Consider the following 17,108-nt stretch of genomic DNA (forward strand, 5'->3'; position numbering starts at 1 on the left):
GCACCACACATTGAAATTAGTCTTCTGCATTTAACCCATCACTGGATCATACATGTATCATAGGATTCAAAGGATTCAAGGATTCAAAGTATTTTATTGTCATGTGTACGGCAAAGAAACAGGTTTCCCTGTACAATAAAAATCTTACTTTGCTGTCCACGCTCAATGCCAAGAGAATTTAGGATAAGTATAAAAGTGTAAAAACTGAAATGAAAAAAATTTAACTAGGAAATTAAAACAGCCAAAACAAACTGGCATTTAAAAATGGCATGCAAAAAAGAGCATAAAAATATAAAAATTATAAACTATGATTTCTAAGAAAAATAAAAAAAAGTGTGTGTGTGGACAGGTGTCTGGATCAGCACTTATGTTGGTCTATCTATCTATCTATCTATCTATCTATCTATCTATATATATATATATATATATATATATATATATATATATATATATATATATATATACTTCTTGATTTACTTATTTTCGCCACATATGGGCAAGGAACCAAATATGGCAACCTCATTGATCTTTATTTTCTACATGACAATATAAAATTTTGAAAAATTTCACAAAAGTAATAAAGTCTTGTTATATCCTTCAATAATACCCTATGGTTGAAATTTTGAATTTCAGAGTATTTCTATGATTGCCCTATAAAGGTTTAAGGCACATCAGCCAACAACTCTCTGGTGGTCCGAGGAATCAAACCAGCAACCCTTCGGTCACCCTTTTCCTGCCTTCTAGGCCACAGCTGCCTAAATAAGTGACTTGCTGTGTTCATGCTCTGTAAGTACATTATATATTTACCCAGCGCCGCCTTGTCCAGGAAGTGCAGCTCTGTGTAGAAGGCCTGAACCTCTGGGTATTTGTCCTGAATGATGCTGACGATGAAGTGCAGCAAAGTCTGTTTACGGTCTGTAGATTTGGTGTCTAACAGCTTGGAGGAGAAAACAAAGAAAAATAATAATAAAAGACAAAGACGACACTAATAACGATAGACAATGGGAAATAGAACAGAAGGGACAGAATCCTTTAGTGACGTTAAATACCCATTTCACTTACCATATCTAAGCTCTGCAAACGGAAGCCGTACGCTGCTCCTCGTTTGCTGCTGTTCATGTAGTTTCCAAATGCTAAGATAATCTGTGAATTAGAGGCACAATATTTTATCACATGTGCAAAAGTTGAACAGCAATGAATCCCAGCTGTTTCTGTCTGGTTCAGCCCTACCGTATATATTACACTTCATTACTTCTGAGCTCAGTGGATAACTAGTTTTGATGCACTCTAAATTTCAGTATACTGTTAAAAGCTCTCAATAAAAGCAAATGGAATTATATTTCTGTCAGATCGTGTTTTCAAGTGTCTCCTGGCAGCTGCAGAATATCATGTCGGGAATCATTGTTTTACAAAATCCTGTGAAAAAACAATAATTTAAACTAGAGAAAGTCACAGTGGATTAATTCTTAAAGGGACTGTTTGTAGTATTTCTACTTTCATATATAAAGAAATTACCAAAAATGATCATTGGAGTGTTCAGAATGAACTCATGCCAAAGATGCAGAAGTATTGGATTGCAGATATGAACTGATTATATTGATATCGATGGACTTATGTGACCACTAGAGGGAGTAGTGAGTCACTTTGCCAGTCTCCTATGGTGAGTAAAACTAACTGGACTCAGCTCTAAATGAAAATAATAGAGTTTGATGCAGAAATCACAGTGTTTCTTCTACATTGGTGAGTTTGATTATGAGGCTGATGAATGTATGACGTTATTATGGGATGTTATTATCTTTGCTAAATTTCTGTTCGTTGATCCACAGTTCAGATTAAATTGCGACAGTTCTGACCTTGTTTGTCAGATTCCAAACACATCTTTAGAGCAGCTACTGACAGCATAAACCGAACAGAAAACAGGTGATTTGTGGTTTTACTGTGTCTGTTTTCTATCTAAAAACAGCTAAACTGACAGAGCTATAATGTAAACTATCAGCTGATGGAGAACAGGGAGATTATAAGACACAGTGTTATTTTAATCAGCTGCCACAAAAAATAATGAGCTGTTTAAAGAAGAAAATTTCATGATACCATGATACAGATGTGTGTAAATAACAAATTTTATACTTTATTCAGTGAGTGATACAATCTGGGGAGACAATGTGTTGATTTATTAGTGGTTTTGGTCTTAAGTGTGTTCAAATATGTGACCTCCCCCTGCTGTTGAGAGTTTGGAATATTAATACTACATAGAATCAGTGTTGGGAGTACCCCGTTACAAAAGTAATGCATTACAGTAATGGATTACTTTTGGTTGTAACGCAGTAGTGAACGGCATGACTAATCAGTTTTCAGGGATATTTTAGTCTGTACGTGTTCAATAGTGTTTGTGTTACAACACACTTTTTGGTCATAATTTAATTGCTTTAATGAAAAAAACAAAAAAAAAAAAAAAAAAACAGCAAGACCTTAACAAATTAAGAAAGTATAAGGAAGGTTCTAGGCTATTTCCTGTTTGGGGTCAGCCAATGGGTGACAGTAGGTAAGGACAAGAAAAGCCTAATAGTCAATACAGCATTTGTCCAAAACCAAAAGAACTATAGGACGTTGAGAAATAGCACTGGCGATTAAAAAAATCATCTGGAACTGTGCCACGAGACTACTCCACTTATAGAGAAGAGAAACAGAACAGAGGATGAGAGTGATAAGCAAAGCAACAGATATTCAGTTTGTCTGTCATCTTTTCTTGCATTGCCTTAGCCTTCACTCCTATATGTTTAGTACAGTGTTTTTCCACCTTCAAATGGGGTCGCCTGAAATTTCTAGTAATTGTTAAAAAATTACAACTTACTAAAAAAAAATTATATTATATAGCCTACATGTCCTCTAAAATTAACGTTTATTTGCAACATAGTAAAGCAAACTATTACACGATCAAAAACAAATTAATTTTAGCAAATAAAATGTCTTCGTTTTGAATGTCTGGGGTCGCCTGAAATTTCTAATAATTATAAAAAAAATAAAACAAAACTTACAAATAAAAATTTACATTATGTAGTCTAACTGTTGTCTAAAATTAACGTTTATTTGCTACATAGTATAGCAAACTATTACACGATCAAAAAACAATTAATATTAGCAAATAAAACGTCTGGGGTTTTGAATGTCTGGGGTCGCCTGAAATTTCTAATAATTTATAAAAACAAAAATAAAATTAAAACTTACTAATAAAAATTTACATTATATAGACTAAATGTCCTCTAAAATTAACGTTTATTTGTGACATAGTAAAGCAAACTATTACATGATCAAAAACAAATTAATTTTAGCCCAAAAAAAATGTCTCCATTTTGAATGTCAGGGGTCGCCAGAAATTTGTGACTTTAAAATGGGATCACGAGCCAAAAAAGGTTGGGAACCACTGGTTTAGAACCTGGATAGAACACAGTCATTATGCTACACCATATCACCCTCTACTTGATATAAAATGCTCTGACGTACATTTTGTCATTTTCAAATGTTAATTTCTACTTCTGTCGTTATTTTGGTTAAAGTAACTAAAAAGTAATACAGGAGTCATGTAACACATTACATTTCTGAGATAGTAATATTGTAAGGTAAGGAATTACTTTTTAATAACAGTAACAAGTAATCTGTAATGCATTACAGTTTGCATAACCCTGCAAATAGCCCCTTTTTAATCAAAATACAGTATATAGTATTTGACTCAAAGCTTATAACTGCATGGTCGTCACTGCATTAAAACTTGATCCAATACTCACCTCAAGGATCTTCTTTAATTTGCTGGATGATTTTATCGACATCGAAGCAGCAATGATGGCATTAAGTTGCTGTGAAAAGCACAATAAAAGTCAGTATCTTTTCTTAAATATACCAAACCCACTCCTAAATAAAAGAACTCAATGCTTCAGCTCTGAGGGCGGTCCAGGTGTATGATTTTAAAGACTGGGTGCAACAACCTTGACTATAAAATGAAATTCATGTGATGGTATAAAAACCCACTAAAACCCATCTATTGTGAACTCACAGGCTCTATTAGGTGGACACTCTCAGGGAAATTGCCCATGAAGGTGAGTGTGCTGATACGTTGGGCCAGACGGGGGATCTTGCTGAAGCGCACCATGAAGCGGTCCTCCTCGCTGAGCTCATCCAGGGGCCTGCCCTCACATTCATAGTTGTGGATGAGCTTCATTTCATACTCAGTCGGAATGAAACGCTCCAGGAGCTCCAGGAAATCCAGGCTCAGAGCTTTCTGGTTATACCTGTGGAGACATTTCAGGGTATTTCAGGTATTTTTTTTTTTACACTTATTCAGATAAAATACTCAACATTTAAGATAGATGTTGATATTTAGCACCTACGTCTCAATGGCGCAGCAGATATCTGAAGCAGCCATTCCCTCCTTGCGTAGAGTGATAGCCAGGTTTTTGGCTCGGTTTGGCTCCATTAGACACACTTTACTGGGAGTCTTCTGGGCCAGTTTCATCTTCAGGGTACCGAGTTCTACAGGAGGGGACTGGGCCTTGGTCTTAAACTGCTCCTCAAAAGCAACCATGTTTAACTCCTGTATAAAATAGAGATAGCAACAGAAGTAGCATTGTTTAAGACATAGTATATTAGATATTTGGATATAGAAAGCAACATTAACCCTTTCATGCATGAATTATGAGAACATTAATGAAGATTTTTTTTCCCTGAGTGTTTTTATTCCTTTTTACGCATGGAAAAAAAAAAAAAAAATTATGAACCTATTTTTCATGGAGTGACAAAAATGTCCACTCAACTGGACACCATTCGTTCAATTTTAGAAGCAAAGAAACACGTATTTACTGATATACTGTGTGAAAATTATGAAATAAAAACAAGTTTAATGCTGCTATTCTAATGTTTTCTCACATTTTACCAGCCTTTATGTTTAAAAAAAAAAAACAAACCTAAAACTGTTAATTACAGTCTAATAACAATTAGCAATTTTTTTTTTTTTAAATGTCAAACGTGTAACTGCAGATCAGGTTTATCTAGAACAGCAAACTTACAGTAATGGTATGAATTACAGTGTATGGGATGTTGCATAAGTGTCCTGTGTTTGCTAATATGGAACTAAAACAACAAAATCTATAAATATACAAGAGAACGCCTTTGAACAGCTGTCCACTGTAGTGACCACTATGCATGAAAGGGTTAAAGGAATTAGAATAAAAATGCACAGACAAAGGTTGAGAAGGACAGGGGACAGGGGCCTAGGAAAACAGATTTATGAAAACTATAAACCTATTACCATAAAACAGTGTTTCTCAAACTGTGGGGCGGGCCCCCCAGGGGGGTGCAAAGGCTTGCCAAGGGGGGGCATGGGATCACTCCTGGGTGTTTTTTTTTCTTCAAGTTAGAACGTGTAGCAGATGGAACTAATGTTTAAACGTTGGAGCACCCTGGACTCATTTTAGGGACATACAACAAACAAATCTACCGCCATGGTGATCTGTCACTAGATTAGACAAAGAGTTTAGGTTTAGAGAACGGTCACAGATTTTACAGGAAATGAAAAATGTGCGATGTTTCTGTTTTTGCACAGTTTGTACAGTTTGCACTTTAATGTTCTGAGATGTGCATGTAAACGGGCTCATTGCAGCCACTGATATTGTTCAAATGTTCATCTTTGTTACCAAAATGTGTTTGTTGTTCTACAAAAAAAGTAACTTTATTGTTATAGTTTTAAGATAATTGCACATTTCCTGTTTTATTTGGAAAAATAGTCTCAGGGAGCAGTCTGCTTGAGTTTATTTGTGTTATTCAAGCAAAAATCGAAGTGATTTTTAATTTGAACAAAAAATTATTCAAGGAAAAGCAAAAAATATTGTTACAATATTAATGTTTCTTTCAATAAAAGTTTTAATTGCACCACTGTTACAATGTTGTTGGGGTTGAGGGGGGCCTGGAGATTTTTCGTCCTCCAAAGGGGGGCCTGACAGAAAAAGACTGAGAACCACTGCCATAAAAGAAGGTTTGCTTCAAATGGTACTAATGAACAATTTGTTTATTGCATTAGTTTTGATTTATTTTTGATGAAAAAGAATAAAATCCAGTCAGAAATGTGTTATTCCACACACTATTTATTTTATTATGATAAAGTATTAATATATTCTACATAATGATCCATAGAGAAACCAAAATAACCTACATTAGTCATTGGATGCTGGTCAGGTCTAGTCATGATGTTATTTGAGCACTATTAGGGATATATTATAAAATGTATCATTTCATTTTGCAGAGCCAGGACTGTGTGTAGGTGACAATTTTATGTCGGGAGAAGTGTGGAAGTGAAAGGAGAATTGAAGGACAGCACCGCTAACAGCAACACAGATGATGAGGAAGAAGCATAAGTGAAATTTACTTCCATCCAAAAAGTTAAACTACATATTATTTGTATCAGTGTTTAAAAAAGTCTATTACTAGTATTAAAAATATTATTAAAATGTCACATTTGGCTTGCACCTTTGTCCTCAATCTTGCACAAAATCATGAAATTTATTAAAAGCAGAATATTGATCCATTCCTGCACTGTTGTATTTTTAGGGGTTATGGCATTGAAATGGTGAGGCCCAAAGGGGAGGGGCTTATATCCAGGTGACTCAGAGTATCGAGCATGAAACATATGGGACAGAAAAGAACATTGGAGGGGATGAAAAAAAAGTGCGATTTCATGAAAACTGAGGTGTTTAGTGGTTCAGACCTCTAAGACGTGTTCATCGTCCAGTTCATTGAAGATGGTTCCTGCCACCTGGTTGGATTTGAGGGCCTGCCAGTTGAACAGCGGCATCCGGTACTTGGTCTGAATTGGCTTCTTCTTCTTACAGACTGTATGAAAAGATGAAAAGACATTTATTTGTTTTTCAGCCTCATTAATGTGACTGATGATTAAATACGTGTGAGTCTGAATGTGGGATTTTTACTTGTGAAAGACATTAATACTTCTGTTCCATTAAGGCAGGAAGGAAGAGGCTGATGATGGTTTTAATGGTTTTGGAAGATGATTACAGAAAATAACAACATGAACATTCTGATTTAAGTGGGAGACTTTTATTTTGGGAATCGTTCAGTTTTTGCAATGTGGAGTAAAATCAAAGATTGGAATTGCTGCTGCAAGCAACTAGACATAGGACAGAAACAAAAGAGGCTGAAAGCCACTGTTGTACATTGATAAATTAAAGGTTAGCTGCAATAGTTTCTTCCTGGTCATTAATCTGAAATGAAAGGCTCAAATGATGGTATTATGTTGCAGGTGCAGGCTGTTTTTTTTTTTTTTTTTTTCCTGAGACTGGAAAATCACTGCACACCTGCAACTTGGCATATTGAAGAAAGAGTTTAAACACTAATTTTTTTTAAATCACATTTCACTTTGAGTTGAACTTGATTTTAGCTGATTTGCTTGTATTCTATTCTTATCATTGCACTTGTTTTCAACCCTTGAAGACCCAGAACTACATATTTTCCTATACCTAATTTACTGGCCATGCAGATGTTCATAAAAGCTAAATGTAAATGCCAAGATTATTATATCTGAACATGAGACAAATGAAGAAAAGAAGAAAAACTGACTTTTCCGGTAAAATAGGTCATTAACTGGATGTAAAAAGAAGCGTCTACAACAGGGGTGTCAAACTCATTTCAGTTTAGGGGCCACATTCAGCCCAATTTGATCTCAAGTGGGCCAGACCAGTAAAATAATAACAGTAAAAAAAAAAAAAAAAAAAAAAAAAAGTAAAATTCTATTGTGATCAGGTTTACGTCTACAAAGTTTCCTTAAAAATCTGAATAACATGAACAACTCGAATTGTCTTAAGAAAAACAAAAGCAATTTTAACAATATTATACCTCAGTTTAATCAGTTTATCATTTACACATGTGCATTACAATCGCACAAAACATTTAGTAACAGGCAGAATATTGGTAAAATTGCATTTACTTTTCTTAAGACATTTCCGTTTGTTCATATTTGTTCAGGTGATTCACATTTTTTGTAAAAGTATAGTTTGGTAATGTAAATATTTTCATGTAATTTTACTTTTTTTTACACCAAAAAACAAAGAGAAAACTTGGGGCTGTCATTATATATAGGTTATTATGATAACATTTTACTGGTCTGACCCATTTGAAATCTAATTGGACTGTATGTGTCTGTATGTGGAACTTGAATGAAAATGATTTTGACACCACTGATTGTTAATATCTTCAGTGTAATTTTTGCAATTTTTCACAAATTCATCCCGCGGGCCGGTTTGGACCCTTTGGGGGGCCGGATTTGGCCCCCGGGCCGCATGTTTGACACCTGTGGTCTACAATAACCATTTGTCAAATTATATGGGTTTTATTGATGAATCAAATCAATGTTGCAGAAGATGACAGTGTTTCTATGTTCACTACAGAGCCTCTGAACGTCCAAATGGGTCATATCTAATGTCGACAAAAAGCTAACAAGCAGCATTTTACCTGAATTATTAAAATGTATTGATAGGATTAGTGGATGCTTTTAGTCAACCATGACTGTTTAGGTCAAGGTTTTAATATTTTACTAAGTCTGGTTTGGTTCCAGATAAGGTCTCAACTTTAATATATTTTCCAAGTTTAATAAAGAATGAATGAGTTGATAAATGATTGACAAACTCAGTGTACATTTGAACTGAGTGAAAAATATTCTACTGGTGTGTGTCTCAACTGGTTTCTCTGTGTTTTCAGGATTTATTTCCTTTATATTTAATCACTAGAAATACAACAGTATTAAGAGTGTTTGAGGATGCTCACCTGGACCTCCCTCGGTTCCACCACCTCCTGAAGGCAGTAGGGGGGGTGGAGCTGCAGGCGGGGGTGGCGGAGGTGGAGGAGGAGGTGCTCCAGTTGGGGCTGCGGGTGGAGGTGGAGGTGGAGGAGGAGGAGGAGGAGGAGGAGGAGGAGGCACGTGTAGTTCTGCTGTCTGTGAACCTCCTTCTGATGATGTGGGAGTGGCCTTGTGGTCGTTTTCTGCGTCTGTTTCGTCTTCAGCTGTTAGAGGACCAACATTAACCCATAAAGAGCCAGTGTTATATTTGTGGTACTTCCCAAATGAATTTTTCCCTATTTTTCTCACCATTTATTTTCATATCATGCTCTGTATTTTGCATTTTTAAAGTATATATCATGGAATTTTCCTATACCCAACTCTATAATGCCAAACGTATCATATTTGATACATGAATTTTGAAGCCCTCTACATGATCAGTGTGAATACTTTTTTTCTTGGAAAAACCTGATGTATACAATTAGATACATGCAATACATGGATAATCCAGGGGGGAGGAATTCATTCACCAGAGGCCTTTCCAGTGACACTACAAGATTGTCATTACTGAGGAAGGAGGCAGAACTTTGCCAATTTTGAAAAGGAATTACCAATTTATTAGACCTGTTTGTGTTATATTATGTTTTTGTTTGTTCAAAAATAATAATATTCGAGCACTGAGACCCGATGTATCAAATATGGTACAAAATTGAAACTCATACATGGAATTTGATATTTGAAAAAAAAAAAAAATGTTTTGGTTGTTCAGAAGGACCAATAAAGGCTCTGGTTTCAAAGAACTGGAATTTTCTGTCAATGATTTAATGGTTCAGGCTTTACAGGGTTAATTCACTGATCATCTAGATCAGGGGTGTCAAACTCAGGTCCTCGAGGGCCGGTATCCTACATGTTTTAGATATTTCCCTCTCCCATCACACCTGGAAGCCATTCTATCATTATCAGGCTTCTGCAGAGCATGTTGATGAGGTGATCATTAATGGAACCAGGTGTGTTTGAAGAGGGAAACATCTAAAACATGCAGGATGCCGGCCCTCGAGGACCAGAGTTTGACACCTGTGATCTAGATGTTCATTAAAATTCAAGTTAATGTTCAGGGTTATCATATGAAAAACAGAGAAAACTGAAGAAAAAGTGACTTTTTCACTAACATACATCATTAACTGAACATAAATCAAGCATCATTGATCCAACTCCATGGGTTTTACTGGTGAATCGATGTTCACTAATTAATCTCTGAACGTCCAAATGGGTCATATCTGATGAGCATTAAAAGATGACAAACTGCATTTAACACCAATTATTTAAATGTATTGATAGAATTAGTGGATCAACTTTTTATATCAGTAAATGGTTTGGGTTGCTGGTGGATGTTTGGGTCTATAAAACCTAGAAATAACATAACACGCTGCACACTTTTAATCCCCCTCAGCCAAATATAGTGTAAGATTCTGTTGAAAGTTACTGCCCTATAAGTTAGATTAGATTTTCTTCGTGTCAAACTCATGACATACATATTTATATTTGAAAGTACTCAGATATTAGAACAGCACAAGGCCATTGGACCTTGAAAAAGTAGGTCAAGGTCACCTATTTTCTTTTTCAATAAGTGTATTTATTTTCAAAGAAGGTCACCTATTTTCTGCTCCATGCTAAGATGCATCCACAGAATAAATTTGGTGCAGATATCTCAACACATTCTTCAGATAATGTGGATTATGTCATTGAACAAACAGACAGACGGACAATACGCCTTCGGCTGCAAGGTGGCTGAGGGGTAAAAACCTATCGGCATGTGACGTGAAACACACTGACCTTTCTGTGTTTCATGTTGGACCACTTGAATGTCCAGGTGTCCTGAGGAGGAGCGCTCCATTCGGACCAACCCCTGTTCCGCCAGAGCCTGGACTTTGACCTCCAGCTCCCTCAGGGCCTGGGTGGAACGGTCTTTGTCTCTCTCGATTTCCCTCTCCCTCTCACGTTCCAGCTCTCTCTCTTGTTCCCGCTGCTGGAGCAAAGTCACTTGAGAAGAGGATTCCCGTAGACTTTCCTACAACACAGACACATGTGTACGTGAAGCAGCTGTGTGCAAATATAGTGTTATGAACAAAAGCAACATATTCTCATAAGGCTCTGATGATTGCATTGAATATGAGTCATAGAGTTCTTGTAGCAGACATATTGTTAGTACATATATGGGTGCTTCTATGAAACTGGGTTCATTTTGGTATCTGGCCCTTTTCCAGCTTTTTAGACCCAATAATATAAGAGAAATTTAGACATATTTCTCCCTAGGATGTACCTTATGATGACTTCAGATAAATGCAAAAAAAAAAAAAAAAAAATTTTGCTCTGAGCCATCCTAAAATTTATGAATTTTTAATAAAATATTGGGGACAAAAATAGGACCAAAACTGGGGCAGGAAAAGCTACCTAGGTGTCAGTGCATTTGATCTGGAAAACATGGCTTGAAATGGTCTTATATACGAGGGCTGTTCAATAAGTTCATGGCCTCACCCAGAAATACTGGTTGTTATAATACAGGATGTTACATTCTTTCGTGATGGGATAGTGATGCTTGAACATCGATGGACCAAGTGCATTGCTGTAAATAGAGATTATGTTGAAAAATAAAATATAAATTATCAGTCTGTGTTGTTCTGTTCTGGGTGAGGCCATGAACTTATTGAACGGCCCTCGTAGCGCTATAAATAAAGACACTGTGTTAAATTTGATGATCCTAGTGGTTTTTGTAATCCAGACATGTGGGTTTTTCATGAATCTCAGTCTTATTCCAGGTTTTGCGTGTAACCCATTGTGTCCACTAGCGTCGCATGCAGAACCTGCCCATTTAAACACATATAAATCGCTAACAATTTTACAACAGTGGTCATTTTTGTGAAACACTCTGCCTTGCATAATTAATTCAATTCCCAAAATGTACCTGTGAGAGAATAAAAATGTTTATTTATTAGATTTTTATATTAAATATAATGTAAAATAATATGTATCTGAAAAATAGTTTCTCTTTTATCTCAGTAAGTATTTATTTTTAAAATAGACCCAAAGTGCTTCCAAACTTGCTCCATAACATTAGTGTACATCTGGTTTGAATTTTTAGCCCCCATGTCCTGTTTTTAGAGACCAGTTTCATAGAAGCACCTATATTATTACATTGCAAAAATAAAAGCAATAGCACCCAGTTACAATAGAAAAATCACTTGGAGTAAAATCAAAAACGTGGGTGACTGATTCTGTCCACTAAACTATCTCCATGTACAGTAACATAACCTTCATTCTTTTACATCTTGTCATGGTGCAGGACTGCCTTCTTTTGGCTGATCTCCAGACAACAGCTCAGCGAATCCATAGGGGTAAATTTTAATACAACAGCATCAAGAGAGGGATGTCTTACAAGGAGATGTCTCTATATCTACACAGGCTCCACCCATTTGACAACATTCGCTCACATTTTACACTTCATGTTTGATTGGTTCTGTTTAGTGTCAATCAAATCAGTGTGCATTGCTCTAAGGAATCAAAACAATAAATATGATGGGTTTTTCAGATAAAAGTCAATTAAGTGTGAACAGCATCTTGCCGTGCTGTTTCTGCTCAGCATGTGTTTGTTTTTTGTGATTTACATCCCTGTGATGAAACGTCTGACAGTATTGAGCGTTGGGTTTTGTTGTGTATATTAACCCATAAAGACCCAAACAGCCACTGGTGACTGAAACCATCTACTGATCTGAAGTGTTTAATAACTGTTGTTCAATTCATTCGATCAATGCATGTAAATAATTGGTGTAAAATGCAGTTTGTCATCTTTTCATGGTCATCAGATACGACACATTTGATCGTTCAGAGGCTCCGTAGTGAACATGGAAACACCGTCATCTTCTACAACATTGATTCACCAGTAAAACCCATGGAGTTGGATCAGTGACAATGGATGGAGACACTGGGTTTATGTTCAGTTAATGATAAATTTTGCTGAAAAAGTCAGTTTTCAATATTTTTGATATAATAAGCCTCAACTTTACTCTGAGCTTTCATGTACATCTACATGATTAGTAAATTAAATGTTGGAAAATACCTGATTTTTATTGAAAAAAGCACAAGATGCAGAAGATAATATTATAATAAATGGTGATAAACCACTTAAGGATGGTTGAATACAGAGAAAAATTCATTTGGGAACTGCCACAAATGTCACACTGGGTCCTTATGGGTTAAATAGTCCAGTCTAAAACATTTTCAGAAAAGTAATCGAGGAATTTACGTAATCGGAGTATTTAAGAATTTAATTTATGAAAAAATGTAAGGCTTTATATCACTTGATTTGTAATTTTTATTTTTACTTTTAATTATTGTTTCACTTATATCATATTTTTATTTTTTATTTCTTTTTTGTGTATTGTTTATTTCCGGGGAGGTATTTATATAAGCCTTTTTTGGCTTTTATCCTCTCCTGCACAATGGTATTACTTGCTTGATAATTTTCTCTTTTTCTTCTTGTTGTTTGTGATGTGCAAATAAATAAATATTAAATACGAAGAAATATAATATTAAGTCAATGTAAATATATACTGTAATTAACCCATTAGTAACCAATGTGACTTTTGTGCCAGCTCCCAAATGAATTTTTCTCTCAATTTTACCTTTCCTAAGTGATTTATCACCATTTATTAGACTATTATCCTCTGAATTTTGCATTTTCCCCTGTGAACATTATGTATTTTCCTACGTTTAATTGATTGATCATGTAGATGTTCATAAAAGCTCAGAGTAAATTCTAAGGTTATTGTATCAAAACAGAAAAAACTGAAGAAAAAGTGAATTTTTCAGTGAAATATGTCAATGACTGAACATAAACTAAGTGTCTCCATCCACTGTCGTTGATTCAACTCCATTGGTTTTAATGGTGACTTAATGTTGTAAAAGATGACAGTGTTTCTATGTTCACTACAGAGCCTCTGAACGTCCAAATGGGTCATATCTGATGACCATGAAAAGATGACGAACTGTATTTTACACCAATTGTTTAGATGGATTGATAGGATTAGTGGATCAACAGTTTAGATCAGTAGATGGTTTTGGTCATGGTTGGATGTTTGGGTCTTTATGGGTTAACTGAAGAAATTCTAATACCATATTTATACTTTCATGCCTTATTTCTGTAACTATATTACATTTTTAGAAGTAACCTCCTCAACTGCATATTTCATACAGGGGTTGGACAAAATAATGGAAACACCTTCACCTCAAGATGATAATGCCCCAATCCATACAGCTAGAATTGTTAAAGAATGGCATGAGGAACATTCTAATGAAGTTGAGCATCTCGTATGGCCGGCACAGTCCCCAGACCTCAACATTATTGAGCATTTATGGTCAGTTTTAGAGATTCAAGTAAGACGTCGATTTCCACCGCCATCGTCTCTAAAAGAGTTGGAGGGTATTCTAACTGAAGAATGGCTTAAAATTCCTTTGGAAACAATTCACAAGTTGTATGAATCAATACCTCGGAGAATTGAGGCTGTAATTGCCGCAAAAGGCGGACCTACACCATATTAAATTATATTTTGTTGATTTTTTAAGGTGTTTCCATTATTTTGTCCAACCCCTGTATATACTTTAACATCGTAGAAGAGAAAAAACAAAGTAAAACGGTGTCATGTACCTTTAGTAGCTCCACTTCTTTCGTGGTCTGTATCAGTTTCTTCTCCAGCTCCGACACTTTCTCCATGGCCTCCCTCTCACTTTCCTGCAGCCTGGTGTTCAGCTACATATACAAATGTACAGGGCTTGTGTATAGTGAATCTATTTACAACTCCATATCTCTGTGTGCTGTGATTTGTGGGTATTTACCTGATTATTGTGCTCCTGCAGTTCTTCCATGTGCTCCAGCAGAGCGTTCTTGGTCTCTGCATCCTCCAGCAGAGCTCCGACATCAAACACATTATCCAGATAAGCCTGGATCTGCACCAGCAGGCGGTCACTCTCTGTGAACTTCAGCGTCTGCACAGGGGATGGAGAATAAATATGTACATGTGCTGATGAAGGATAACGTTAATGAACACTTGTGATCTAACAAAAAAAAAAGTCAATTATTACATTCATGTATTAAAACAACACCAGGTTGTGATTAAAGAACTTGCCTCGAGGTAATTATCCAAACCATGATGGGTGAATTCATACTGCAGGTGCACTCTGAAGTTCATGTTTTCCACTGAATGGACCACTATGTTAATGAACTGCATACACGCCACCTGGTGGACAAACAGTGTAAGTATTTATTTCACTTTCACACACCATTGCTACTGTTTTTCTTTTCTTTTCTTCTTTTTTTTTTTTTAAAGCAAAATTAATCTCAATTTGAAACCAAGCTGTACTTCCTTTTTAACCATAAAGACTCAGTTGTACTTTTGTGGCAGCTCCCAAATGAATTTTTCTCTCTATTTAACATTTCTTAAGTGATTCATCATCCTTTACTATAATATTATCATCTGTATTTAGAATTTTTTTTCTCATTGCTGTTTTTAACCCTTTCATGCATAGTGGTCACTGCAGTGTACAGCTATTCTACAGCTGTTCTCTTGTGTATTCATGGTTTTGTTGTTTTAGTTCCATATCAGCCAACACTGTGGACACTCATGCATCATCCCATAAACTGCAATTCATGCCATTACTGTAACTTTCCTGTTCTTACAAAGCCTGATCTGCAGTAAAATATTTTAGTGTAAACCAGTTGCTAATTGTTATTAGACCGTAATTAACAGTTTTTTGTTAAAACAAAACGTGTTTTTGGTTTTTTGCATATTATCTGAGTGAGTAATAACTAGTATTATAGTGTGTTAAAATGTGAGAAAACATCAGATTAGCAGCATTCAAAATGTTTTTAATTCAGTTTTCACACAGTATGTCAGTAAATGCATGTTTCTTTGCTTCAAAAATGTCATTTTTAATCTGTTCTGTTGTTTGTCCATGCAAACCTGTGCTGCTACTCATTCTGTTTGTGTGCTGCCTCTTGGCCAGGTTGTTATTGTAAATGAGAATCAGTTCTCAACTAATTTACCTGGTTAAATAAAGGTTAAATTTAAAAAAATAAAATTAAAATGCATGGTGTCCAGCTGAGTGGACTTTTTGTAACTCCATGAAAAATAGGTTCATAAAACTTTTTCAATCACATTGTTTTATTTTCATGCCTAAAGAGGAATAAAAACACTAAGGGAAAAAAAAGAATCTAGATTAAGGTTCTCATAATTCATGCATGAAAGGGTTAATGTATTATAATGCATCTGCATACAGTAAACCTAATTCCCTGTTTTCACCTGGGTATGGATCACTGTAAGGGACACACAGAAATTAAAACATGTGATGGTGATGTTGAAAATAAACCATGAAGATTACAGATTATGCCATTTTCCATTCATATTACATTAACATTTATAGTAGCTTCAGGTTGTATTGCTTTCACTGTACATGCAATTCAATAACATTTACATAACACAGTGTTTCATGTTTTAATAAGCTTAAATTTACTCATGTACTCACATAAGCTTGTAAATGTTATATATTTACTGCTTTTTTCCTTTTCTTTTTTGCACATACATAGCTGTTTGTAACATGCACAGCTCAGCCAACTAACCTAACAATGAAAACATATCACTTGGCTCTTGTCATATTTCATTCACTGCATTTTTTTTTCCTGTTGGACATAATTATACAAACTGCATAATTAAAAAGAAATTGTCATTTTGTTCATTTCTTCTTTCTGGATGCCAACTCTTCTGCTGAGTAATTAACCTTGACTTTGCATAATTTTCCTCCTCAGCACAGCAGAATTCTAAGTCTCCCTGCTGTGTTGTAACAATAAAATATCCTTTTAAGACTCACATCAAATGCAGCTCTAATATTGATGGTGTTACTGAAAAAAAAAAGTGCATTAACGTACACATAAATAACTGTTTAAGCCAAAACATTTCACCCTGTCAGTAATACAAATTATTACTATTTTTGTCATATAATATTGACTTCATTCATGGATAATTAGTGGGAAATTAAGGGAAAAGTCCCACAGATTTACTCCATATGCAACACATTATTCATACATGCCATTTGTAGTTATTATTATTTTAAGACTTGGCTTTACCATGAAGTCAATGTTGCTGTCTTCATTGCAGAAATACTCCATGAGCTTCTCAAATCTACTCTTCTCTCCACACACCTGAAAATAACAACAACAATAGAGGCC

At 35.4% G+C, this 17,108-nt stretch overlaps 1 protein-coding gene across 6 annotated transcripts in view; it reads right to left on the reverse strand.

Annotated features, from left to right (window-relative positions):
* LOC115410502 (formin-like protein 1) overlaps positions 1–17,108 on the reverse strand; it is a 50,128-nt gene that overhangs the window by 9,139 nt on the left and 23,881 nt on the right. For all 6 annotated transcript variants that reach the window (XM_030122160.1, XM_030122155.1, XM_030122159.1 and 3 more), the window contains exons 10-21: positions 17,007–17,081; positions 15,013–15,123; positions 14,723–14,872; positions 14,535–14,636; positions 10,667–10,901; positions 8,821–9,057; positions 6,752–6,876; positions 4,383–4,585; positions 4,049–4,283; positions 3,783–3,851; positions 1,063–1,143; positions 808–937 (exon numbers count right to left, since the gene is read on the reverse strand). In XM_030122160.1, the coding sequence (XP_029978020.1) occupies positions 808–937; positions 1,063–1,143; positions 3,783–3,851; positions 4,049–4,283; positions 4,383–4,585; positions 6,752–6,876; positions 8,821–9,057; positions 10,667–10,901; positions 14,535–14,636; positions 14,723–14,872; positions 15,013–15,123; positions 17,007–17,081 (1,753 nt within the window). The remainder of the gene's footprint in view (positions 1–807; positions 938–1,062; positions 1,144–3,782; positions 3,852–4,048; positions 4,284–4,382; positions 4,586–6,751; positions 6,877–8,820; positions 9,058–10,666; positions 10,902–14,534; positions 14,637–14,722; positions 14,873–15,012; positions 15,124–17,006; positions 17,082–17,108) is intronic.

Source organism: Sphaeramia orbicularis, chromosome 19 (assembly GCF_902148855.1).
Source record: "Sphaeramia orbicularis chromosome 19, fSphaOr1.1, whole genome shotgun sequence".
In the NCBI taxonomy this organism is placed as follows: Eukaryota; Metazoa; Chordata; class Actinopteri; order Kurtiformes; family Apogonidae; genus Sphaeramia; species Sphaeramia orbicularis.